The 27,591-nt window shown below is 35.1% G+C and overlaps 1 protein-coding gene across 1 annotated transcript in view; it reads left to right on the top strand.

Annotated features, from left to right (window-relative positions):
* The window catches only part of PDGFC (platelet derived growth factor C), a gene marked incomplete at both ends in the record, with an annotated part of 159,999 nt that extends 138,879 nt beyond the window's left edge, over window positions 1-21,120 (top strand). Inside the window, 3 exons of the mRNA XM_084245228.1 lie at window positions 13,732-13,939; window positions 18,246-18,463; window positions 21,004-21,120. Coding sequence (XP_084101354.1) covers window positions 13,732-13,939; window positions 18,246-18,463; window positions 21,004-21,120 — 543 coding nt within the window. The remainder of the gene's footprint in view (window positions 1-13,731; window positions 13,940-18,245; window positions 18,464-21,003) is intronic.
* Between the last annotated feature and the right edge of the window lie 6,471 nt (window positions 21,121-27,591).

Here is a 27,591-nt window from a genome sequence, read left to right on the forward strand (position 1 = left end):
GAGCTTCAAACAGCTCAGTAAATTAGGTAGTTTAAGTATCATTACTGTTGTCTTGCAGCTAGCACTTTAAAACACAGGGGAATGAAGGTGATTTGCCAGTGATCACACAAATAATAAATGGTGGATCCAGGCTCCATGCCCAGATGCTCAGATTCTCAAAATTTCATGTCCTTTCATACCATGGTGCCTCAAAATACCCCTCCCCATTTTAAGTGATGTCCCATAAATTCCTCACTATGTCAGACTCTGTACCCTTACATTCTTCAGTTCCTTAGTTTTGTCAGCTATTCGTCAGGTCCCGGTTTTCAGGAAGAGCAGCTTTTGTGGCCGTAGATAGTACATGACTATATATATATTTGCATATGGTCGTGCAGAGCTTGGGAACATGTCATAGTCTCCTGGCGGTTCGATGCATAAAGTACTTTGTAAGTGCAATTATTTTGTCATTACAGTTTTTGCAACGCTACCGCTTGGTTACTTTCACTTTGCGTTTATTAGAGTCTATTATTATATATAAAATTTTATAAAAACAGTTCAAAAATACATGTGTACATTATTTACTATTTCAGTGGACATAGTTTTCATGTGAATGACATAATTTTTCATATGAATTAAGGGTTCCTCCCTTATGTTCTGTGTTATTATTTGGGACAGTTATGATTCATAAGTGGTTCTGTCTGTAATCCATATATGGTACAAGGGAAAGCCTCATATTTGACCAACTTCCTTCAGTCTGATTAGCCTAGGAAATAAATCCTTTCAGGTTATTGAAAAACACTTGATAAAACTTCAGTATTTCCATAGTTTACTAAGAAACTGCTTTACCCAGTTGATACAGGATTAGACCAGACTCTGAATATCAAAGAAAGAGGTTAACCCAATGTCAGTAATTATAACTCCTTACTTTAAACCCCCAAAACAAAGCTAACCACTTCCTAGATTGTGAAGAGCGGTAGCACAAGCTAAAACCACAGTTGAACAGAGCATTTAAAACCACAGTTTTGCTGGTACTTTTATGTAATTATTTCCATATATTCTGAAGAAAATCATCAGAACTCAGAAAGCATTTCTACATCAGTGAATAGCAAAGACATTGAGAAAGATAAATTCTTCTAAAGTAACCATTTCTGAAAAACATTTCTAAAAAGTGACATAGTCATTGCATGAATATTTGCATTATCAAACTGAAGTAATCTTTTTTAAGGTTGTGATTCATCTGACATTATGCTGCTTATGCTGAAAATTCAAGTTCCTCCTTGAGTTAATACATATTTTTAAAGATTTATTTATTTATTTTTGCATACAAGAGTTGGGGTGCAGGCCAGAGGTGTGGGGAGGAACAGGCAGATCTACTGAAATACACTGCTGAAGGGAACAGCAGGCGAGATAGGTGCTCAGCATGTTTAATAATTGAATGAATGTACATAAAAGACCTTTTGGTAATTAAGAGCCTAGTATTGTTGCTATAGGTGTGCCTACATATCTATTGGTATGGTTTTTCACTTTCTAACCTCTGGGAAATCAAGTGAAGCAATGAAGACTTTTAGAGAGCAAGATAAGGGTGATGGAAATAAAGATGATTCCAGAACATTGGACATTTAAGGCAAATGATAACATAGAAAGAGTAAAGAGCTAGGAAAAGAAAAAAAAATGATGTGAGAAGATATTATAAATTGATCTTGAACTCGGTTAAATTTAACTATGACAGCATTTCCTGAGTATGCTAGCCCTACATGCGGCAGATTCTATGTGCAGGAAATACTGGTTATTTTAATAATCCAGGTAGTTGATTCTGGTTGATAAAACGTTGCCATGTAATCAGGTGTTGCTACCATTTTGTAGAACCCCTAAATGCCCCCTTGCATGTACTGAAATAGCTGTCCAGTAACTCTTTTATTTATTGTTTCCTGCTCCCTCTCAAGTGTATCTCATTCTGTAGGTGCCCCGTATATTAAAATGAGAACTGAAAGCTCTGTTTTTAGATGTTTATTAACTTTAAATTAGGGAATAGCAGGGAGATCTTGGACTGATTATTCTAGTCTCTGAGCCTATGCCTGATGTAAATCATCTTGTTAGCATCATTGTTTACTTTAACTCATAGGGATAATCGTATCCCTAAAACATTAGAGCTCATTTTCACATTGTTCCCATGTACAGGAAAAATTATTGCAGTGTAATGGACCATTATTTATGCATACACTGTAGTCATTCATTTACAATCTTCCTTTTTTGGAAGTTTAATTTTCATTTAATTTAATTTCATTCTTACTTTTCTTTCTTAACGCTACAGTGAATATCCTTGTATTGAACTTCTGATTATTTTCTTTTGGGAAAATTCTGGATATGAAATTATGAGGTCTTAAAAACTGGACATATTCAAAACTTGTGGAAAATTTTGTTGAATTATCCTTCAGAGATGCTGTGACATTTGACTCTTCCATACGTTTAGAAGGATTTTCTTACCCTGTCTTTATTATAGTGCATATTAACTCTCCTTTGTCTTAATTCCTCTTCTTCAATAGATTTTATCTGATTGCATATATACAGAGATTTCTTTCCTTATTATAATAATCCTTTTCATAATCTTTCTTCTTACGAATTCTTTATTCTTTTTTCACTTTGTCAAACTTAATGAAGTTTGACTTTCTCCATTCCTGCTTCTTTTTTTTTAAAGCCCTTTTTCTTCCTTACTATGTCAGAGAAGTTTCTCTAAACCTATGAACATAGAGGATAATAGAGTTAACAATTTTTATTCCACTTTCTTTTTGACCTATCACTTTGATGTTGCTAGCCTTCTCCACTGCTAGAAATGCTCTTCTTCCTTCTTTTTTTTTTTTTGTTAAAGATTTATGTATGCATACAAGAGCTAGGGTACAGGCAAGAGGTGCAGGAGGTGATCGGATTCACCAGAGACAGAATGGGAAACAGAACAGGCAGACTGACAGAAATACACTGTTAAGGGGAGCAGCGGGTGAGCCAGGAGAGGTCTGCTGCACCATGTGGGTAGCTCCCTGGCCGGGGATCGAACTCATGCTGCAGATGCTGTGGATACCTTCATAGTGCTGTGCCTAACCCTCTGTGCCACCAGGTAGGCCCTGGAAACTCTCTTCTTTAGCTGCAAAAGCACTGATAACTCTAGGACCTGCATCCTCCGCCACTGCTTCAGGTCCAGAGTCATCTCCCTTGCCTCTACCTACCATTCACATTTTGGAAAATCCTAGATAATCTCCTTGATCATCTCTTCTCATTTTATTTTTACTCTTATTTTATTATTCTCATTAATATATAATTATAATTAATATGTGTGTATATAATATGCCAGGATATAATAAAAGTACTAATTTATTTCTGTAGAAATATATATCAGCTTTTAAATATTAAATGTTTAAAAATGTTCTGAAAAAATTATATTCTATAGATAGAGTCAACACAGGAGAAGAGGGTTGTGTCAATTTCATAAATCTCTTTTGACCCATTATTCAGAGATTAATGACTCTCAATCTCTGTCTTAGCTGGTTTTTATTATCTAATGCCTTGGGAATATTTTCAGTAGTCCATTGGATTTTTCTGTGTCAATACCCCACAGTATTGGGTATTGACTTAAAATAACCCAACTTCAGTGTTTTCCTTCTTCTATACTTATCTGTTTATCTATGTGGATAATAATGTCACTGTTTACTTATTCTTTCATGGTCAAAATATTTAATATGTTGGATTCTCTCCCTTACTCCCTATGCCATCAGCTACAAGTTTTTGTTGATTTTGCTACAGGAACACCTTCGTTTTAGGGAAGTATAACTGTTTCCATGTTTAGATTTTGAAGGTGTTCAGATTTGTGAACAAGCTTTGAAGACTTTATGGCATAATAATAACAATAATATCACAAAATGATTACAACTGCCAAAAAATTACCTAGCACTTAATAAGATAATTGTTAATCATATTATCTTCCATTGTTGAAATGGGCACCACATGCTGGCTGGCTCTTTTATAAAAACTTGTTTAATACAGTCCCATATACTGTAATTAAGATAACAGTTATATAGTGGCCCTAATGAAATCCTACATTTATGGTGGCATTTTTGTTTCATTTCATATAGAAACTTTATGCCAAAGGATAAAAATTCAGAAAACTGTTTAGAGATATGAACTAAGGTATTATTAAACATTTTTAAAAATTTCCTCAGCATAGAGCTATCCATGGCCATTAACATACCTAGACTTGTATTTACTGAGCTTGCTCTTGTGAAATGCCCATTTCTCCCCCAGAGCAGCTACTGAATATAAATCTGTTTTAGCAGAGAAAGAAGTTTGAACAAGGATTTTCCCTGTGGGCAGGACAAGCTCTGATTTGCCATGTCAGTGTAATAAGAATGTTGGGTGGGGTTATCAGTGAACACTGGCTAGATAGGTAGTGTCATTCCATGCAACACAAAGCCACATAAATCATGAAATAAATTTTTTTAAATAATCATTTATCTTGACTAAAAGTGATATGCTGGGTTAATGATATATTCAATGAAAATAATCATTGCTGTATGTGTATTCCTAAGTGTCTATAATGTTTAATTGTTAACTAAAATTTTCAATTATACTATTTTACTTAATCCTTACACAGTTTTCTAAGATAAGCGATGTCATCTCTGCTTTGAACATTTATCCCTAACAGACAAACACAGAAGTGAGATGTTCACCATGTCATTTATAGGAAGGCTGTTTTCTTTAGCTTTGGGAGGTGAGTAAGGCTCTTCTAGTCTGGAGAAAACATCAACCTGTATCATCTGTGGTCTGCAGTAAGGCAAATGAGTGCCAGAGATGTCAGGGAAGGGAGAAAGGCAGATTTCAGAAAGGATAATGGGTCAAAGAGGTTTATGAAATCAACACAGACCCCTTCCACTGGGCCAGCTGTATCTATAGAATATTATTATTATTATTATTATTATTATTTTAAAAAGGCTGGGATTTTTTTTTTTAATAGAGGCATGTTTTATTTATTTATTTATTTATTTGTTTGTTTGTTTGTTTATACAAGCACTGGGTACGCGCCATGTGGGACCCTCCTCCTGTGGCCTGGTTGCAGCCAGGGATCGAACTGGCGCTGCAGAGGCCGCGGGCAGCTTCGCAACCCAGTGCTCAACCACTGCGCCACCAGGGAGGCTCTAGAATATTATTTTTTAAGGACATTTCAGAAAACCTTAATATTTAAAAGCTGATGTATATTTCTACAGAAATAGAAATAATAAGTATTTTTATTATATCCTGGCTATTCTTTGTGGTAGAATGAGTGAAACTCAATTAGTTAATTCAATGAATAAAGGCAAAAACAGGGAGGCCCTGGTGGCGTATGGGTTAAATCTCCGTGCTATCATGGTATAACCACTGTGGCATGAGTTCTATCCCCAGCCAGGGAGCTAACCCAGATGGCACAGCAGACCTCTCCTGTCTTGACCACTGCTCTCCTTAGCAGTGCATTTCAGTAGATCCACCTATTCTGCTCCCAACTCTGTCTCTGATGAATCCTCTGATCTCACCCACTCCCATACCTCTGGCCTACACCCCGGTTCTTCTATGCATAAATAAATAAATAAATCTTTAAAACAAACAAACAAAAAAACCAGGGAGTCCAATTAGAAAGCTATTGCCAGGCCTTCCCGGTGGCACAGCAGGCTGTGAGTGCAGCGCTGTGAAGCTGTCCACAGCCTCTGCAGCGCAGGTTCCATTCCTGGCCAGCCAGGGAGATACCCACATGGCGCCACAGACCTCTCCTGTCTCACCTGCTGCTCCCCTCAGCAATGTTCTCGGTCTGACTGACTGTTCTCCACCCCGCTCTGTCTCTGGTGAGTTCTCACACCCTTCTGCATCTCTGGCCTGTACCCCAGTTCTTATATAAATAAATAAATCTTTTTTTTAAAAAAAGAAAGCTATTGCCAATGAGGGTTTAGATTGTAAGAGAGTAGCAGGATAAGTGTGAATAGTGGTCAGAAAGTAGACCCAAGACAATACGATGTGGAATGTGGGTTTAAGTAAAGCAGAGCAAAGAAAGATCACACTAAATAATGGAGTTGCCATTTATAGAGATAGCAAGAAGGTGCAGGTTACAAGTGGGAATCTGGTGGTGGTCAGCATGTAAGTCGCATGTGATGCTTTGAACTAAATGACATCAAAAAGGAAAGAATGGAGACACGAGACTGGGGACAGAGTCAGTGAATAAACCTTGGGACATTGCAACATGTAGAAGTAAGGTGCTCCAGAGGGACCAGCAGACAGAACAAAGGAGAAACTTCTATCGAAAGAGGAAGAAACCTTGCAGAACCACTTGTCACTTATAATGAGCAATGAGAAAATAAGGCCTTGGGGTCAGTCGGGAGAGAGAGGGCTCCATTGATGATTTTTATACTTTACAAACATGCTAACTATTTCCATTAGATTATCATGTTTGTCCCTTCAAAGCAATCTCCTGAGGGACTTTTTTTCATTGATATCCCCAGTTTTAGCTACTTGTTCACTCTTTTATGCTGCTTAGCCATTTTAAAATAAATAGCTTTGTTCCATTGTTTCTTACCCAAAATAAAGTCTTCCTCCCTTACAAAAATAGAATGAAGCTGAGGGTCTTACCTATTAAGCTTTGTGAACATGTAACTGAAAATATTTATCAATATAGGCAGCATTTCTCAGCTAGGTCCTCACAAAACAATTCACAAATTTCCCTTCATGGCTGTTGAATGATACATTGATTAGTTTTAAACTATGAGAGAAATTTCTGTATGAAATGGTCTCTAGGGATTCTGATTAGAGTTGTACATTAAGTGTTTTACTAAAGTTATGTTTTTCTTCTAATAGCTCTCTCTTTATATTCTATTTATTTTGAAGTTCCTAATACTGGTCATTTGAACATTACATCAAAGCAAGTCCCCAAGCATTTAGAATAATAAGAGTAGGAAAGAAGTCATGTGATGCTTTGTTGTCAAACACTTGGCAATTGCAAGTTATTGTTTCAGTTTTTTATGTCCTGTTACATTTTTTGATTCAGAGAAATACATTTTAAAATTTTAGAAAGAAAAAAAAAACCCTTCATTTCGGCTTCCCACAGATGCCATTGTGGAAAATGTGTTTCACACTATGTTATTTCGTCCTCCCTTGGAATTCTGGTTTTCAATATAGATCATTACTTCTAATCCACAATTTTACCTAGGAAGTGGAAAACTGTGTGTTGACTGATTCACCAGCCCACAGTCAGCTGCCCCTGGTAAAGAGCTGACTTCCTGAGACCTTCCAACCTAAGACCCTGGCATTAGGATGAAATTCTTTAGCTGGGGTAACTGCCGACCACTAATGCTTTAGGTAAGGTGATTTCAGGGTACAAATGTAAGTTGTAAAAGTAGTCAGATGGTGGTCATTCTCAAGTTTCATGCTGATAGGAAAATTGAGCCAGTAGCAGTTGTTTCATCCACTAATTTTGTAAGAAACTGTGCTTATGAGCATAAACATTACTATTTTTTTGGGACAATGCTTTCTGCAAAGCTAGTCATCTCTTTTTCCATAGTTGATCCTAGGCAGGATCCTACTGTTATTCAGGGTTTGCCTGAAACCATGAAACTCATGGCTTTTGAAGGTCATTTTAGGTTTGAGTCTTGGGATTTCTGCTCTTAAATGTTGGATGATAAACATTGTTCCCTTCTTGTGCTAGAAAATGTGTCACCGTGTCACTGTAATGGGTTGTATTGATACATCAAGTATATTCAATTATGCTCTTTCGATAAGAAACTCTCAACATTAAAGCTTGTTGTGAACACAATTGGCCCTCTTCCCTAGGATTTCTCACTTAAATGTATAATCTGCATTACATACACAGTATTAAAACATCTGTTTTTGAGTGGGAACGCAAGCATTTGCCTTTCTTTGTGTGCTAAAAAATTATTAAAAAAAAAAAACAACCAAATAACATTTTGGATGAATTCAGATAAGGATGAGGGCAAGACAGAGAAGCATGCTCAAATGCATTGTTTCAGGGCATTCTTGTGTCTTTACAGAACCTCCCATCAGTTATTCCTGGCAAGTGCTTTTGTCTGCATGCCCGTCTACTTCTTAAGCTCTTTAAAATTCAGACCTATGAGATGTATCAGCTTGAGATTGGAGGTACCTTTTCAGAAGTGATATAACACAAGACTGAGCTTTTGTTTTTCTTTACCTAAAACACCTGGGTTACTATTTTGCTGCCGTTTTGTTTTTAATAACCACGACAATAAAACCTCATCTGCATTCCTGACTTTTCCATGAGGTATGAACTAAGAAAAAGGGTCCTTATCAGTTCGAAATGTACTGAATGTAGTCAGTTGGCTAAGAAAGCTCAACATAAATCTTGTAGGTCCTTAAAGTTTTGCAGTTGCTATGCTACTCAAGGTAAACATTTGTGTGTGTGTGTGTGTGTGTGTGTGTGTTGGTCCAGGGAAGATTCCTTGTAAATGCTGTGATTTTAAAATTGTACTCACCACAAAAATCCTAATAAAAGACAAGCTATGGTTTTTCAGAACTAAGAAACTATTGTGAAATTATAGGACCAGTTCAGATAGGACCATTTCAAATAGAAAGTAGCTTTTCTTTTTCTAAAAATGGATAAAAGATAATAGATCACAAAATATTTTGTTAGCTATGATAAAATACAGGAACACAAAAATGATTTTTTTCCCCAAAAGTAACGCTGGAAATTCAATGCTATTTTGAGCTTGCAACAGATTCATATAACTGTTACTTGGAATATATGACTGTCAGTTACTTTCAATAATATAAGTAGAAATATATCTATTAAATGAAAAATTATGGTCCAGACTCACTAGGATTTGTGTGAAGCTTGGGTGACTTGTGTGATTCACAATAGTAAATCCTCAGTTTAGCTTTGCTTGTTGCAAGGAGAAAAAATCTCTCCTATGATACAAAGTTAGATTTTACATGAATTGCAAGTATTTTGGTCTATTTTGTTCACAGTGCACCCCCTCTTAGGCTTTTTAATACATGTTTGTTAAATTATTTAGCGGATACAGTATAATATTAACCTCTGTTTCTACTTAATAGATATTAAATTGAGACGTCTAGGACAGCATTATTAATTAGCTAGGGCTTCCCTAACAATGCCCACAGGCTGGATGATTTTTATTTTCTCACACTTCTGGAGGTTAGAAGTTTGCAATCAATATGCAGTAAGATTGGTTTCTTCTGAGGCCTCTCTCCTTAGCGTTCTCCCTGGACTTCACCAGATCTTTCCTCTGTGCATGTTCCAATCCGCAGCCTGCTCCTAGTAGAGTGGTATCAAGAAGACAAGAGAGGGGCCTCTCTGGTGGCACAAGGGGTTAAGCACATCGCTATGAAGATATCCACAGCCCCTGCAGCACAAGTTCAATCCCGGCCAGGGAGGTGACCCACATGTTGCAGCAGACCTCTCCTGTCTCGCCCAGTGCTCCCCTCAGCAGTGTTTTTCAGTCAGTCGGCCTGTTCTGCTCCCCACTCTGTCTCTGGTGAATCCTCTCACCCCCTACCTCTGGCCTGTATCCCGGTTATTGTATGCATAAATAAATAAATCTTAAAAAAAAGATGACAAGAGATAAGTGTCAGACAAGGTGTAGAGAAAATGGAGCTTCTTGTATCTAGAAATTGCATAGAATACTTACATGTAAAAGTTGGAAAGAAACTTAAAGATCACTGAATTTACAAAAGAGGAAACTAAGGCTCAGCCGGGTCACAGAATTTGCACAAGTTCTCTTCTAAAATGTGAGCAGTTCCAGGGTTGGAGACCAGTCTCTGGGACTCCTGACCAAGGTGCATCTCTCTCCTGCTGTCTTCCAGAATGATGTTCAGCAAGACATTTAAAGGACCTCACTTTGTATAGAGTCTTTAGCATTGTTTGACAGGATGCCACACTGCATAGAGATTTTGTTTCTCTTTTCTGGTTTTTCATCTTCTAACCTTCCAAGGTCATGTACCTGGAAGGGTCTAGGCTAGAGTCTGCAGGTAATAGCAGAGAAGAGTGAGAGTGTTGATTTCGTTGTTTACATTGCCTAACACCAAGAAATTTTGCTTTCCACAATTGACCACTGTCATCCACTAGTCTCAGAGAAACCCATCACTAAGTGCTAAATGTCTATTTCCCTGGCAACAGAACACGATAGAAAATAGGAAATGTGCACATCTAATGCATTTTGAGGCATTTAGCCCAACCATAAGTGTTTTCAAATAACAATGATGTTGCTAGTATTTTCTGGACAGTAAGTATGAGCAAAAGAGCTATTAGTTTATATTGAAAGGAGGAGCATTTGGCTAGATGAAAAATTAAAACTTAAAAAATTAGAGGACTTTGCCCTCTTTTTTTTCCTATTGCTCCTCTTTTCCACTGAGAATTCCTTTAGACAACATGGAATAGCAGAACTTGGGAAGTGAATGACTTGGTCGTTCCGTGAACCAGCAGGGGTGGGGTATGGGTTTGGGGTGTACTAACTATCATGAGAAACCCTTCAGTAAAGCCCTATTTCATCTTTCATCTGTCCTGCCTCCTGATTCATTCTTTGAATCTAAGGGAAGTGAGTGGATTCTCCCCTTTTGTCATTTGGGTGGGTACTGTGTGTGTGTTTGTGAGGGGGGCGGTTCTCTTAAAATTGATCTTATTTAAATGTTTGAAACCTCGGAAGTTCAGAATGTCAATCAATATATGCATGCAGTGTATGCAACTAGTTACTTTCTCCCACCTTTTGTCAATGGAGGAGATTGCTGTTTTGATATTTCATTGATTCCAAGGTGTGCATAGTTTGCCTGTTATTACAGGCTTTGTTGTTATGTTTTCTTTTGTACAAGTATTTTAACTTTATCTCAGCAATATGGATTTCATTCCATCTCCAAGAGATATGGAAGCAAAATAACTTATTCTTGGATTATGGTTTTATTGAAAAATAGTTTTACTAACAATTTTATATCATTCCTAAAATAGGCAAGTGCACTCTGACACTTTCATGAATAATATGTACTTTGTATTCATGCTCTATACATTTACTCTCCATGTGCAGACTATGACACATGGGATTTGTTTTATATCATTGTAGTCATGAGTAATAAATTATTTTGTGGGTATTACTGACCCTTAATTTTTGCCCTGTCCAGAGATAAATTTTGGTTTCTAAATTTAATCATTATTAATTCAGTTGGTTAAATCAATAATTAAAACTTCTTTAAATAGCTTTTTAATCTCCATAATGTAGTTATCACTCATAATAATACTCTATCAAAGCAAATTTTTTCCATTGGACAATTAAAAAATACTGCAAGTAACTAGAATTGTATTAAATTTGGTTTCCGCTCTAAAATTTCAATTCTAACTGGTCGAACAAAACATTATAGATTAATTGAAAACATATTAGTGCTTAGATTTTATCCACAGGGGCTGTATCCACAGAACCTCGATCCTTTTCTAATTTACAAAGACGCTTCTACTTTTTAGGTCATGTGCCCACAAGATAGCCCAGAAAAGGAATCTTTTTCAAGTTAACACTGTTAAGATATATGGACCAGTAATGACTTGTTACTGAGGAAGTTTTCATGGATGAATTGAGTTTAAAGAAAGGCTATTATCATTGGCAAACATTTATTATGTGCATCACTGGAGGGAGAGCTGTGCATGTGGAGAAAGGAGAGCAGCATTTAGTGTGCGTCCAAATACAAGGTCTGAAATGAATACGACATGCGCAGTAGTTAGCGAAAAAATGAGATTGAGTGGAACAAAATGTACATGTCTTTGATGAGTAGAGGATTAGATGAGGAAGGTGAGCCAAGGTCAGACTGTGAGGATCCTGAGCCCAGGGTATGGAATTTGAATTTTTGTCCTCTAGATGAGTATTCCTGGCATTTATCCTAATTCATTGCATGATCAGTGATTTATTTTAGGTAGATTAACCCAGGGTTATGAGACTTAGAATAAAAAGAATAAGGGAAAGTCTGTAGGGAATAGAAAAAAGTTAGAGGTAGCTGTGCTGGACTTTCAGTATCTCAACCAAGTAATGAGAGTGAAAAGAAAGAGCTGATATGATAGTGTTTTTATAGCCAGTGCTATGATTTTTACCTGACCTTCAAAAGGAATTCATATTTATTATAGAAAATATTAAAAATATGGATGTTTGTTAAGAAAAACATTAAAATCACTCTTATTTAAAGCAGAAATGAATGTTATCGACATTGTATGCACTTTGTTTTTTTTTTTGTTTACTTTGTCTGCTGAAGTCATGGTATATTAATGCTGTATTTACATAACTTGGTTTTCTTTTAGTTATTATTACATTGTAGACCATTTCTTTTGTTAATAAAATTCCCAGAAGGCCTCACTTTTAATGACTATACACGACTGCATTTTATGAGTACAGTTTAATTTAGATTTGATATAATGAATAGCAGTCAACATATATGTATTATTTAGTAACACCTCCTCTCTCCCTCCACAAGAAAAAAAAATAATAATAAAAAAATAAGTTAAACATTTATTCATATATTTTTCCCATTTGGATTTCAGCCCTGACTCTCTACCCTTAGTCCAATTTAAAAATTGGGGGGAAGAGGAGATTCTCAATGAAATTTTATTGAAATCTTTGTCTCATTTTGCTGATTGCCACTTAAAATGGTGATGCTTAAGTCATTCCTCTATACCCAGGCATTTCGTTTTTTTGCAATTTTTATTTCAATTAATGTTGCAATTAATATTTCACATATTTCCATGTGCACAAGTCAAAGGTTATAAACCTCTAAGTAAATTGCAGGAACATAGGTTGTATCCATCTTCAACTCTAGTTTCCCATGTACATCTGTTCCATCAAGCAGCATGATTGTAGGAGATACACTCACTTCTCAGGCACAGCAGAGAAATTCCAATTTACTCACATCCTTGGCAAGCCTTTCTTTTAAATGCCTGCCAATGTCATGTGTGTAAAATAGAATCTTTTTTTTTTTGGTATGTGAAAAATAATATCTCAATTTATCTTGCTTTCTCTGGTAATTAAAGAAACCTAGCATGTTTTTATGTCTGTTGGCATTCGAGCTTCCTGTCTGGAATTGCCTGGTTCCTACTGAGTTGTTTGTCTTTATGTGTTTACTCTGGATACTAATCTTGTGACAGTCAGTGAATTTGCCAAGATGTTTTTCCAGTGTTTTTGTCTTTTACTCCTATTTAAAAAAAAAAAAAAGTAGGCAAATTTATCAGACTTATCTTTTATGTTTTGGGTGTTTTCTGTCTTGATTAACCTGATCTCTAATGTCAAAGACTTTTCACCTGTATTTTGTTTTAAATCTCTAATGACCAATTATTTTATAGTAAATGTATAATTCATCTCATTTTGCATATCTATCAAGTGAGTTACCAGATTTAAGCAAATGAAAAGTGGAAAACAAGAAAAACTTGGTAAACTTTTATAGTTTCCACTGCAAATCTATAATTGAACCATAGAGACTTTTTTTCTTTTTTAAGAAACAGATATCCACATCCACTAGTTATCACATTGTGGAAATGAAAATTTATATTTTTCTCATTGACTGCATAGGAGTTTGTGCTTATCTGCACAAAATCTTGGCAAAGTAATGACTTGTGTTGAATAAGAATCTGTTTCTCATGTGATTTTACCCTCAGTCTACCTAACTTCATACATACAAGTCCAGAATGAATACATTGTCATATATTAACAGTTAACCTAGGATTTGTTTTACTTTCAGCAATTCACAGAAGCTGTGAGTCCATCAGTGCTACCCCCATCAGCTTTGCCCCTCGACCTGCTTAATAACGCTGTCACTGCCTTCAGTACATTGGAAGATCTTATTCGATATCTTGAACCAGATCGATGGCAGTTGGACTTGGAAGATCTGTATAGGCCAACTTGGCAACTTCTTGGCAAGGCTTTTGTTTTTGGAAAAAAATCCAGAGGTAAATTCTCTCTTCAGATTAGAACCTCATCTAATTTTCTTAGAAGCTGGAATGTTTCCCATTTCTCTGCTATATCTTTTAATTTTCATAACATTGAGCATATTAACATAGTAAATGAGAATGCATTATAACTCAGTGGATTTGAAAAATTAAAAGGGATACTGTAACGGAGACATCTATCAATATATTACAAGGGGAGGTACCATTTTCTCTGCCCCACTCAACTGTGGGTGGAGCTGAGCAGGCAGGTGAAGCTTCTAAAATGAAAGCTTTTGACCATATGAGCATATCCCCTGTAAAGAGTCAAAGGGTTGACAATTAAACTTAATTCCACATGGTCAAGAAATTGAAAATGCTGTTAACCAAGTTGACTCTAAGGTTAGCGCATGTTCTTGGTTAACGTTGGAATTGCAAAGCATCTATTTCAGGCACAAATGAAAATGTAATGGAAATAATTGGATAATTATAATACACTCAAAATTCTGTTTCAGTCTGTCAGAAACATTGAAATCTACCCAAGGTCACTTTAAAGAATGGAATGACAGTCTAGAGAATTGATATAGAAAGAACATTATTTAATTTGAGTGATTCACTGGGGCAGTTTACACCAGACTTGTTCTAAATCATGTCAGAAAGAAACCTGATTCCTACCCTTTCCTGCTAAGAGGTTCAGCCTTTTGGATCTGGAGCTTTAATCTCTGCAGGTCATGTTCAGACTTGCCAACCATGGTATTTTGCTATGCCAGCAGACATGGTTTCCTTTCAGCGATCTTTAAAACCTGTGTTCAAGAACATGGGCAGCTAAATCTTGTGCAGATGCTGAAAGCTGTTACATAGTTTTAAATCTGATCTTGGTGAATAATTGAGAAACACCCCCTCCCCAGCCCCCTCACTTAAGAACAGGAAAATGAAGACCCAGGAATATCTGAAAGAGCCAGGAATAGAACCTTTGTTGCAAATTTTAAGTTTTTATCATGTTGATCTGTAAGAAGTAGTGCAAATTTTAAACTCAATTCTAGTTTTTTGACAGCTGACTTTAGGATTCCAGCCTGAAAATTTCCCTTCCAGCCATGCCTTTAGCCACCAGGTGCTCCAGGAAGATTTGGCCTGCAGCTAGTGTACATTTAAAAGCATCCAGCACTGAACCAGATCTTTCAAATATTCATTTAGCACTTTCCAAATTGAAACCTTTTGCAGTTTGCCAAAACTATTAACTTTTTGTGCAGACAGTAAGTGTGAGAAAAGCAGTGTATATTTTTGGAACTTTACATAAACTAAAATGCAGGTGTGGGATAACATCTATATAGACAAAACCAACTCCCTTCCCAGGAGTCTTTCTACAAAGAAATGGGGAGTAAGACGTTTAAAAGCTTCTAATTAGACATCAAAATAGATTTTCCACAGAATAAACATATCTCAGTGTTACCACATTCATCTTTGAAAGACCACCCTCAGATAGCATTACAGTAATAGAATATCCCTGGGCTGAATATCTTAAAAGAATGAACAACCAACAAAGTAAAATGTGAGCACACTTTTTTTTTCAGTTAGTAACGTCCTTTTAAGTAAAATGTTAATACTGATGAATCTGAGCAAGAAAATGTGCATGGAAATAATAACATGCTCAGATCTTCCTTCTTTTGAGAGACTAATTAGTGCATGTATTGTCTTAGAGGATAGTTCTGAAAAGAGAAAACAAAAGAATCTGAAGCCTGTATTTTACTGTACAATAGTTTGCACTGAGAAAGTTTCATGGGAGTATTATTAAGTTCTAAAAGAGTATGTGTCCAGGCATGCGCTCACACTCCTGCATGTTTTCTCTCTCAGTCTCTCTTTCTCTGTTTCTGTCTCTGTCTCTCTGTCATTTTGCCTTAAGTTCTGCAGTGTTTGGAAAAATAGTGTCACCAGATATAGTTACGTGACTTATTCTAATTAGTTTTTGTGAGTTTGAATCCTGAGATATAGTGCCTAAATTTCAAATAAGATTGTCCAAATCTAAAAGCCTTCATTATTTTTGTAGGCGAGTGTAGACCTCAATAATGTTTCTGTTTCCTTATTTTCCCTCTCTTCCTCCCTTTCAGGATTTTCATTCATACCTGCTACTGCAGAAGAAAAATACCATGTTTTCTAAGCCAGGCTTAACTAGTACTTAGAAAGGGCTTTTGACTTTTGTGTCAAACATGATAAACGAGTGGAAGCTCAGTTGAAAGTGTGTTTAAATTTTTGCATTAGAGCAGGTATCATAACTTAGTTCACTTGGGAAATCTATCTAACCTTTTATTGTGGTTAAGTAAACATTTTAAAGTGAACATATACAGTCTCATTTTCTAGTTTCATGAAATAGCGTGTTTAAAAGTATTTGAGGTAGATGAATATCCTTTGAAAGCTAAGAGCTTTATTCACATTCTAAAGAAGTATAAATCTCAAATGAGCAAAATTTAGACAACTGGCTTTTGTGTGTGTGCGTGTTTTAAGTTTTCTCCCTTCTTGCCAGATATTAACTTCAAGAAAAAAGATTAAATACATTCATGTTTAACTTTAACAAAGAAGGAGCAATATGCATATATACTGTTAGCTCAGCAAAATGATATCAGGTAAAATATGTGACACCATTTACCCTAATTATCTCATTAATTTTGGTTGAGATAAATTGGTCTTTCATATCACTCAAAAGAATGAACTCATTTCATTTTAAATATTTAAAAGCTTTTCTTTCTCAGGATCATTTTTCAGATGAAGAGGAAATCTTAAAAGACTCAAAAATAATGATTTTCTATTGAGTTGGAAAAAAAAATTTTTAACCAAGATAATGATATGAAGCGAATGAATTAACATTTCCTTTTTTCTTCCTTATATTTGAACAAGGTTTGGCAACCCTGCAGCTTACTGTTTACAGTTGCATGTGTATAACTTTACTATAGTTATTGAATATATATAAATTGGCTTCCTTTAAAATTTTAGAAAAATTTGGTCTCATATACAAGTATAACATAGTCAAGAAAATAAGTGCTTTATTCTTAATTACTTTATCATGTACAAAGTATTAAAAAAATTGACCTATCATATTTAAAAATTACATAGCAATTATTAACATTTGAAACATTTTTAACCGGACAATGTTTTCTTTCAATTCATACATCAATATGTTCCAAGCAACATTAGTGAAAAGCTGTTTAACCAAATTTGTTATATTTTAGTTAATGTCAACATTTAATACAACTTTTATTTTGAAGAAAAATCAGCTCTGTTTGGGTATGCTATCCAAAATGCTTATATTTTCTTGGAGTTGCTTTCATTTGGATAGTTCTTGGGAGAAAAAGCAGTTATAAAGCAGAAATAAAAATTATACTACAGATGTTTGTCACAATAATAATTAACTACTACTCCTATGTTATGTGTAAATTTATATTAAACATGACCTATTATTTTGATATAATTTTTTTCGAGGTAGTATCATGTTGTAGTTAAAAACAATAGTTCTTTGAGAATTTACTGCAACAATCTGATGAAAAGATATTTTGTTTGGTCTTCACAAGTAGGTATTCTTTTAAAGAATAAAGCACAGCATAGTTAAACAGCTTGTTAAAGAACAAAGACAATGGTCATCAACTACACATTTCTTCCATCCTTCAGAAGGGGGAGAACAGGAATCCAAAGGAGTCTAGTTATCTAAATTTCAAAAGACCATAAATTACTTAATGCACCAAGACTTTGCTTTCTAGCACCTCCTCCTGCTTTTATAAAATATATCATTTTTTTTACCCATGGTCCACTCAACTGTTTCCAAAAATCCATTCATCCTTTTTTATAGTTTTTGATTCTTACTGCCAGTAAGATCATACAGCATTTCTGGAAGTCATTCTTCATCCGCTGCATGAGTTTGTCATCTTTTTAGAAATTGCATTTATTTTTTTAATAAAAACATTCATCATTTATATTCTATTCTTCTTCTCTCCAATGCTCTCCTTGTTTGCTTTTTTACCAAGGTTAAAAGGTGTAGCCCTCTTCTTTCTCTGTAAAGTTTCCTATTTATAGCTCTCAACTGTTTTGTTGGCACTGTTCTTCATGTTACACAATGGCATCCCTTTATTGGTCACTAAGTCATAATGAAGCTTTGTTTACTATAAAATGGAAAGTCTTAACTTGCGAACAGCATAGCCCGAAACCTAGTTAAAATAAGAAAGGAAGCTAGGGGTCTGTTCATGAAATAGCTAGATTTCTTCATGAAAAAAAGTGTCATGAAACACATTCGGGCTCAAAGCATGAATGAACATGTATTTTTCTTTGCTTTCTTTTTGCCCTGCAGTGGTGGATCTGAACCTTCTAAAAGAGGAGGTGAAGTTGTACAGCTGTACACCTCGTAACTTCTCTGTGTCCATAAGGGAAGAACTAAAGAGAACTGACACAATTTTCTGGCCAGGCTGTCTCCTGGTTAAACGCTGTGGTGGAAACTGTGCCTGCTGTCTCCATAATTGCAATGAATGTCAATGTGTTCCAAGTAAAGTTACTAAAAAATATCATGAGGTAGGTAGAGCATTTTATTTTGGGGTTCCTTTGGGTATATTATGTCTTAAAAATAACAAAAGAATAGATCAGAAAATATTATTTTTAACAAAGGCAATGTAGCAGTCATGAAAAAAAAGCAAGGTTTACAAAATAATTTATGTTTTCATATTCTTTAATTAGGATTATTAACTGACAAACTCAGACAGTTAAGGATCTACAAAGCTCTTCCTCCCAGTAGTCAATGAAGTTTTTGTCATATTAAAAAGAAAAATGTTCTAATGGGAAAAAAAATCAGTGAAACTTAGCAATTTTTCAAAATATGAAGGAAAATATTTTAAAGAGAAACTTGGAGAAAAATAACGGTCTATGTTGGAGAAAGGAGATCCTCGATACTTATTTTTCATAAGGGGACATAAATCCCAAGAAGACATGTTCATGGTGATATTAATCTTCCTATTAGTCAATTACTTCAAAGAGATTAAACCTCTTATGGATTCTTCACCCTTTATGTCTTCATTCTGTGGAATTAATGTTGGACTCTCCCCAATTTTATGGCAACCTCAGCATCATGTGGCATTCATATCTCAGGAAGCTGTCCCTCGTGTGTCTTTATGAGTCACTTTTAATTGTTATAAAACATTTGCATTAGTCCAAGCAAAAATTTGTCTTTCTGACCTTATTTCAATATGACTTCATTACTTTTTATTTTTCCAATAAGAGAATCAAGCAGAATAAATATCTACTTAATAAAAAAATACAATTTTTTCCTGTGAATAAAGACATTCATGTGAGGTAATATAAATATGCACTTTCATAAATTGTACTACATATGACATGGTTGTCCTGCCTGAGGAAGGAAGGATTTAGGATTGTAGCATGGCATGATTAACTGTTAGGACTATATATGGTAACATCCACAAACTCTACCTTTCATAGTAATTTCCCCTGTTAACTTGGAAAATATGTACAAGTAGAAATTAGAATTGGAAGCATTGGCTATGCCATTATTACAGTTTATGTCATTCCAAAATTGATTCCCAAAATGATTTACAACAAAAGTATGATAAGGAATATACCAGTATCTTCAGCATTAGTTTTGATGCCGCCTTAACTTGCTCAAAACTACTATCAATTCTGACACATAAAATAATATTCAATAGACATGAGGTTAAGTTTCACATTAGAGCTATAATTTTTATCTTAGAATTGTGAAATGTAATGTGCTTTAAAAGTTTACCATTTCTCATAGATTTTAAAAGACTTTGCAGTTTCTCTCTATAGTAAGAAAGTTACTAAAGAAGAATGAATTAATGGTAATATGATGAGTCTTTCCACAATAATTTCCCAATCTGACTTTAATAATTCACATTTGGCAGCAGGATGAATAGAGACTATGTCACGTTTCTCTTTAAGCATTTGTTCACTCATGTGTAAAATATTGGCGATAGTTGTAAATTACTTCATAGAATTCTTGTGAGTTAAAGTATGTAAAAACATTATTATAGTGCCTGGCACCCTATAAGCATTCAAAGAAATTTTAGCTAATTAACCTTTGATATGACCACATACTCCAAAGGAGGTATAATCATTCTTGATTTTCTTTTTTTAAATTTTTAAGTACAACAGTCATAAGACTTAACTTATGCCTTTGTGGATTAATAATTTCCAGGAATGGTATCTTTTAGTAATTGCTCTATGAATCTATCTGTGTCATAACCAAAGAACAGAGAAGCTAGACAACTCGCTAGCATTATGTGCTCTGTCCTTTGTTCCTAATTCAAAAAAACTTTATCATTTCTCTTACAAGAATTATAATTTCTTATCAAATATTTCAAATATTATGGAATACATAGCTCGGTCCTTTTGTCACAACTTTAAAAGGAGATGTGCTTAGTGTCACTGTCCATTTTGCTATGTTTTTATTAAAAATCTCAAATATCCAAACTACAAATATCACTGTGTCAAGAAGGTATTGTGGTTAGTATTGCCATGCTTCCACAGACTACACAGTAGGATGCAGCTGCAGAAAGTTAGCTGTGACGGAGGCTGAAGTCTATGAAGTACATCTAATCCAGCTCATCAAGTTTATAGAGTACTTGAAGAGTAGCCAAGAAAATTAATGAGTGGCATAATTGAGCAAACTCAGCTGTAGAGTGATCGTGTTTCTTTTCCCGGTATTGCCGTACTCACATGCATTGCTTCAAGTATAAATATTTGTCCAGTATGTGAATAAATGAATGAGTGAAAGAAACCAACAGCCAACAGAAAAAAGAATTGTATAGTAGTTGGTTCCACGGTGAAATGTTCTCTGGTGTTGTCAGATGAGTAAACAGATTACATACCCTTTCCCTGAAGGATTGTTATGTTTTCTGAAGCAGCATCCTTCAAATTGTTGGAAATAAGTAGTCCTGTCTTTCATGAAATAATGCTGATCACTTATGATATTTTTGAGGGGTGGAAGATGTGCTCAGGTATCTTCACAAGGAAAACAACCAAAATTCTTGTCTATGAAATTGACATTGTGGATTTTAAAGGTGGTTTACATTGTTCCCTTTTAGGTCCTTCAGTTGAGACCAAAGATTGGTGTCAGGGGATTGCATAAATCTCTCACCGATGTGGCCCTGGAGCACCATGAGGAGTGTGACTGTGTGTGCAGAGGGAGCACGGGAGGATAACCGCATCTGTGGCAGCCATTGCCCAGAGCCGCCAGCTCAGTGGCTGATTCTGTTCTAGAACTTATGCATTTTCTCCATCCATAATCTCAGTTGTTTGCTTCAGGGACTTTTCATCTTCAGGATTTACAGCATGTTCGAAAAGAAGAGACACAAGCGGAATCAGGAGTTGTGCAACAGCTCTTTTGAGAGGAGGCCCAAAGGACAGGAGAAAAAGTCTTCCATTGTGGAAAAAAAAGATTAAATGTTGTAGATCACTAGCTAGTAACAGAGACACCGTGTCCTTACTCAGCTAGCTCTGCTCCATATTTCAGTTATCTCAAGATGGCTTAGGGTCGTGTAAGTAAAGGAAAAAAACTGTGCAAATGGGCACCTGATTCTTTTCTCTTGCTTAACTCTAAAGCTCCATGTGCTGGGCCTAAAATCACAGAAATCTGGAATTTTTTCCCCTTATATTCACATACATAAACCAGAGCATTCTATGTTCTACAATCATGGTTTTTAAAAAGGAACTGTGTTGCTATGAATTAAATTTATGTCATGCTGAAAGAAAGACTGGATTTTCCATATTTCTTAATTAAAATTTCTACCATTTAGAAGAAGAGAACTACATTCATGGTTTGGAAGAGACAAACCTGAAAAAGAAGAGTGGCCTTATCTTCACTTTATCTACAAGTTGGTTTATTTGTTTTATTGTGTACATTTTTATATTCTCCTTTTGACATTATAACTGTTTGCTTTTCTAATCTTGTTAAATATATCTATTTTTACCAAAGGTATTTAATATGCTTTTTTATGACAACCTAGATCAACTATTTTTAGCTTGTTAAATTTTTCTAAACAAATTGTTATAGCCAGAGGAACAAAGATGATATAAAATATTGTTGCTCTGACAAAAATACATGTATTTCATCCTCGTATGGTGCTAGAGCTTAGAGAAATCTGCATTTCAAAATATTGAAAGGGAAGTTAATTGAATTTGGTAAGTTGCAAAGACATTTTGAAAAATAAATATGTCTTCCACCTCTATTATTGGAGATGCAAATTAAAGCTATGAAATTAGACATTCAGATGCCGGCATTACTAGTCCCCAACCTTTCTTTTGGGAAATATGAGCCTAGCTCAGAAGAACATAAATCTCCTTGAAATAAGAGACTTGGCAGTTTCCTGAGAAACATGTTCCGCTGTCCTGTAGGTACACATCCTATTTATTGTGATGTTCTGGTTTTATCTTTAAACTCTGTTCCATACATGTGTATAAATACATGGATATTTTTATGTACAGAAGTATATCCTTTAACCAATTCACTTATTGTACTCTTTGGCAATTGAAAAGAAAATCAGTAAAATACTTTGCTTGTAAAACGCTTAATATTGTGCCTAGGTTATGTGGTGACTATTTGAATTTAAAATGTATTGAATCACCAAATAAAAGAATGCAGCTATTTTGGAGAGAAATTGTGTGTGTGAGTGTGTGTGTATGTGTGTGTGTATAAGTGTGTTTTTGTGTGGAAGATTTGTCTCTTGAATTTCAAGAAAATTAAAGTGGTAAAGTTTCATGTTACTTTGATTTTCAGTATGCAATAGCCTGTCTAAGTCAATTCAAAAGACCCGTCAATTGAACATTTCTGATGAGACTTTCCTGCTTTTACTGCAATGCTTTTGAACCATAGTTTTCTTTTTCTCACTGGCCTTGTTACTGATTTCTGTCTGATTAAATTGCAACTGACTTGAAAGTAGTATGTGTTTTATGAAATGCTTATTAATAAATTACATGGGGAAAAAAACACAAGCCTTTACCTTTCCATTCATGCTTTTCAGTTTCAATGACAATTCTAAGGCAGTGAGCATAAACTGATTTGGCAGTTGAAAAACAGATCCTCATCTTCAGAGATCTCTGTCCAGAGGTGGTGTCTCAGCACCACTATTCCTTTTCAACTTGCGGGAAAGTTCTAGACCCAGAAACTGTGTTGTCTACAGACTCCTCCTTGGCGGTCCTTTTTGGGGTAGTTGTTGATCTGGAAATCCTACCCTATGCCAAACCATGTGAAAAAAAATATTAAATGAACATACATGTTCTATTTTATTGACCGACCTTTTCATACTTTTATCCCGGCCTTTGGAGTCCACTGTTTAATTCTGTGCTGCACTGGAAACGCTCTTTGGAGGGTGTCCTTTAGCAACTTCTCGTTAGCACAGTAAACACGCTACTGAATCTTAGGATGACTGACCTCCATGAAGGTACTTATAACCGTCCTTATAACTTATACTCCAGTACTTATAACCGTTAAATGGAATACCTTCTTTCCCTTTTATCTTTATAGAAAGTAATTGTTTCACTTTACGTGTTGGCAGGTGTCACAATATTACCAGATTGAACTGATTAAAACCCAAAGTACCCTGCTTCTGCCTACTAACGCCTTCATTTTACAGATTGGGAATTTCAACTTCAGAAATAATTTAGAAACTCTAGGGTTCCTGATGTCACATTCCATGCTGTATTTTTAAAGACATAATTTATCCATTTGTTCATTTGGAATTTAATGACAAATCAAAATAATAATAGGTAATTATAATACAATATGACAACACTTAACATTGAAATATTCCTGGGAGCTGAGGAGAAATAATTTCCTTTATGGCACCTAAGGAAAGGGACTAAGAGACTATGGAACTAATGAAGAAAAGCTCCATGAGAAGTTGCACTGCAGCTGAGAGGAAGTTACTGATACAGGTAAGCATAGCAGCAGGAACAGTGCTCCAAAAAGAACACAACATATGCCAGCACAGAGATATGAAGGAATATTGGTATTTTCAGGAAACAGTAAGTACTCACCAGAGCTGTATAATAGGCTTGATGGTGCAATATGAGCAGAAATAATGGGATTATATTGGATTCAAAATGCTATGCAAAAAATTATAATAAATATCCTTTGTAAAAATCCCATCTGAGTGACATGATCAGATTTGTCTAAAAGGTTCTTCTGATACTATATAGAAGCTGGATCGGAGGGGAGTGAGAGTAGAAGCAGGGCAGGAAAGCCAGAAAGAGGGGTGAGACATGAGGATCTTGGATCTGCAGCCACAGAGATAGGGAGGTAGACACATAGTAAGAGAGACTGAAAAGGCAAAGTTGATGGACTTGCCAATTTAAACCATTTAAAGTGTGAAGGTAAAGTAGAATGTCAAGCAAATGAATAGTTTTCCTACTCCTTCCTATGGATGTTAGGATATGATATTTATAATTTTGAATGCATTTATGGTAAGTACAATATCAAAATCTTGAAGGTAAGTATATAAAATATATTATATATAAAATGTATTATGGCATTAAGTATATTATTTTACAATAAGTGATATCAAATATGCTTTGGATTTTTGTCACTCCTCAAACCCAATTGCAGGCATAAGTAAATGCATCTGGAGTGGAAGAGCAAATGGAGGATAAGGAACTCATGGAGGATGTTTTCATGGTACAGCTACTCATTTCTTTGTTACTTGCACCTTTTCAAAGTGCATAGACGAATTATTAGATGAGGAAGGAAACAAGATGTAGGAGTGAATAATATAGGCATGAAAGCCTGCCTCATGTTGATTCAGACTTGCACTTTTATAAAAAATAACTAAGCAAATGATCTTTCAGGAACAAAGACCCTTATCACAGAAATCAAAGAAAACAATTTGTGGTCAATATAGTCAATGTTTCTAGAATTCTGAGAAATGATGACCACACTTGCCATTAATGGATTGAATTTTTAAATTTTTTTTTCCAGTAAAATGCACAGGGAAATCTATGAGTGAGAAGAATAAAGCACTTAGGTGTTACTTGCTTTCCATTCACTAACTAGCAATAGCATGCAGGATTCCTACCTTATAGAGGAATTTATTTGGCCTTCAGCATTCTTAACTAAACAAAACAATGTTAAAAATTTTTATCAATACACTTTAACAGTGCTTTGAAACTATGTTTCCTATCAAACCTATTCAACTGCCATTTCTTTGCAACATTAAGAGATTTATTTATTCATTTATGTATTATATTTTGGATTCTTATTCTATAGTATGATTAATTTTTTAAGTCAGAATTTAAAAGTCTTTAAAATTTGGACATATATAGGAAAACGATGATTCATAGTCTCCTCATTTACTGCTTTTGCATCACCAAACCTGAATACTCAGTTTCCTGAAAACACCAGTATTCCCAGAAATCGCTGCACTAGGACATACAGTAATTTTTTGGTAATACTGTTCCTGCAATTATCTATTTCAGTAACTTCCACTACATCTATTAAAATGTTAATTACATTCTTTTGTACTCTGCCTCAAAGAGCACTTGCACAGCCACCTACACCAAGTCCAATTCATTTCATAAGCTAAGCCATTACAAAAAAATTCGTTACTGTATAAATCCATATAAAATGGAAGAATGATAATTAGTATTTTGGTAGGAAATACAACAAGATTAATAACTATCATTTTAAAAATTCTATATACAATATCGGCTGGCTTTTTTTTTTTTTTACAGAAATTGGAAATCTGAATCTAAAATTTGCATGGAAATTCAAGGGTCCCCAAATAGCAAAAAAATCTCAAAGACAAACTACAGAGTTGGAGAACTCACACTTATGATTTTAAAACATACAACAAAGCTATAGACACAGTGTGGGAAGACTTAATAAGCTTAAACATACCAAAAAGTGGAATAGAATTGAGACTCTAGAAATAAACCCTTACATTGATGGTTTACTGATTTTGGAAAAGGTGCAACAATTCAATGATGAAGACTATTTTCACCAAATGGTGCTAAGACAACTGGATATCAACATGAAAAAAAATGAATTTGGATCTTTATTTCATACCATCAAGAAAAATTAACTCAAATGAATGACCTAAATGCAAGAGATAAAGCTATAATATTCTTACAAAGAAATATCAGAGGAGGGGCCTCCCCGGTGGCGCAGCGGTTGAGCACCTGGTTGCGAAGCTGCCCGCAGCCTCGGTAGCGCCGGTTCGATCCCCGGCTGCTCCCCAGCCACCTGAGGAGGGTCCCGCATGGCATGCAGACCTCTCCTGCCACCCGCTGCTCCCCTCAGCAGTGTACTTCGGTCCTTCTGCCTGCTCTGCTCCCCGCTCTGGCTCTGGTGAATTCTCTCACCCTCCCGCACTTCTAACTGTACCCAGTGCTTGTATAAATAATAAATAAATAAATCTTTATTAAAAAAAAAAAAGGAAATATCAGAGGAAATTCTTAGTCCATGCTCAGATATGATGATACCAAAAGCACAAGTAACAAAAGAAAATGAAGTGGACAACATCAAAATTAAAAATTGTGTTACTCAAAAGACACCATGAAATAAAAAAATAACCCACATAATGTGAGAAAATAATTACAAATCACATATATGATGAGGATCTTGTATGAACAATATGTAAGCAACTCTTACAACTCAACAATAATCAACTCAATTAGAAACGATGATTAAGCACATTAAATAATAACCAACACTGGAAGTCATTAGGGAAATGCAAAATAATATCACAATGAGTTACTACTTGACACCCACTGGACTAGAATCGCTAGAATCAAAAAGACAAAATATTAACAAATGTTGGTGATGATGTAGAGAAACAAATCCTTAAATGTTGCTGGCAGGGGATTGTAAATATGATCATTGTGGAAATCAGTTATGCAGTTCTTCAAAATATTAAATAGTTAACACATGGATCACTAATTTTACTCCTAAGTATGTATTCAAAAGAACTGGAAATCCTGTACATCAGAGTTCATGGCAAAATCTTCATAACAGACAAAAAATAGAAACCACTTAAATGTCCAACGATAAATGGATAAACAAAAGGTGTTATATTAGTATTAGGGAATATTAATCAATAAAAGGGAATGAAGTACTGATATACACTATAGCATGAATGAAATATGAATACATGAGAGGTAGTAGTCATTCACAACTGGCCATATATATTTAACTTTGTCTATGTGAAATGTTCAGTATAGGTTAATCCATAGAGGAAGAAAGTATATTAGTGTTTACCAAGTACTGGGGGAAGAGCCTAAATGGGCAATGACTATTAATGGGTACAGTAGAGTGATGAAAATAATCTAGAATTATTAATATTTGTGTGACTATACTAAAAAAATACTAAATTACACACCTAAAATGGGATATTTTGGTATTTGAATTTATCTTGATAAAACTTGAAATATTTATAGGTGTGTGTATAATTCAGTATTTAAGAAATAAAACCCCATTGCCTCCCCCCCAAAAAAACCCACAAAGAATAAAAATCTAGAGCACATGATTTCCATTTGCTGTCTATGCAGATAGGTATAAGAAAGATGAATGGGCAGTGTTATGGATGGAACTATTTGTTTCAGTTTTGTCGTATGTAGTAATATTTGACATTTACATCTTTGTCGTTGCTACGTGGTAATTGGTATATATTTCCCCTCAAATT

Source organism: Talpa europaea, assembly GCF_964194135.1.
Source record: "Talpa europaea genome assembly, chromosome: 10".
NCBI classification, from domain to species: Eukaryota; Metazoa; Chordata; class Mammalia; order Eulipotyphla; family Talpidae; genus Talpa; species Talpa europaea.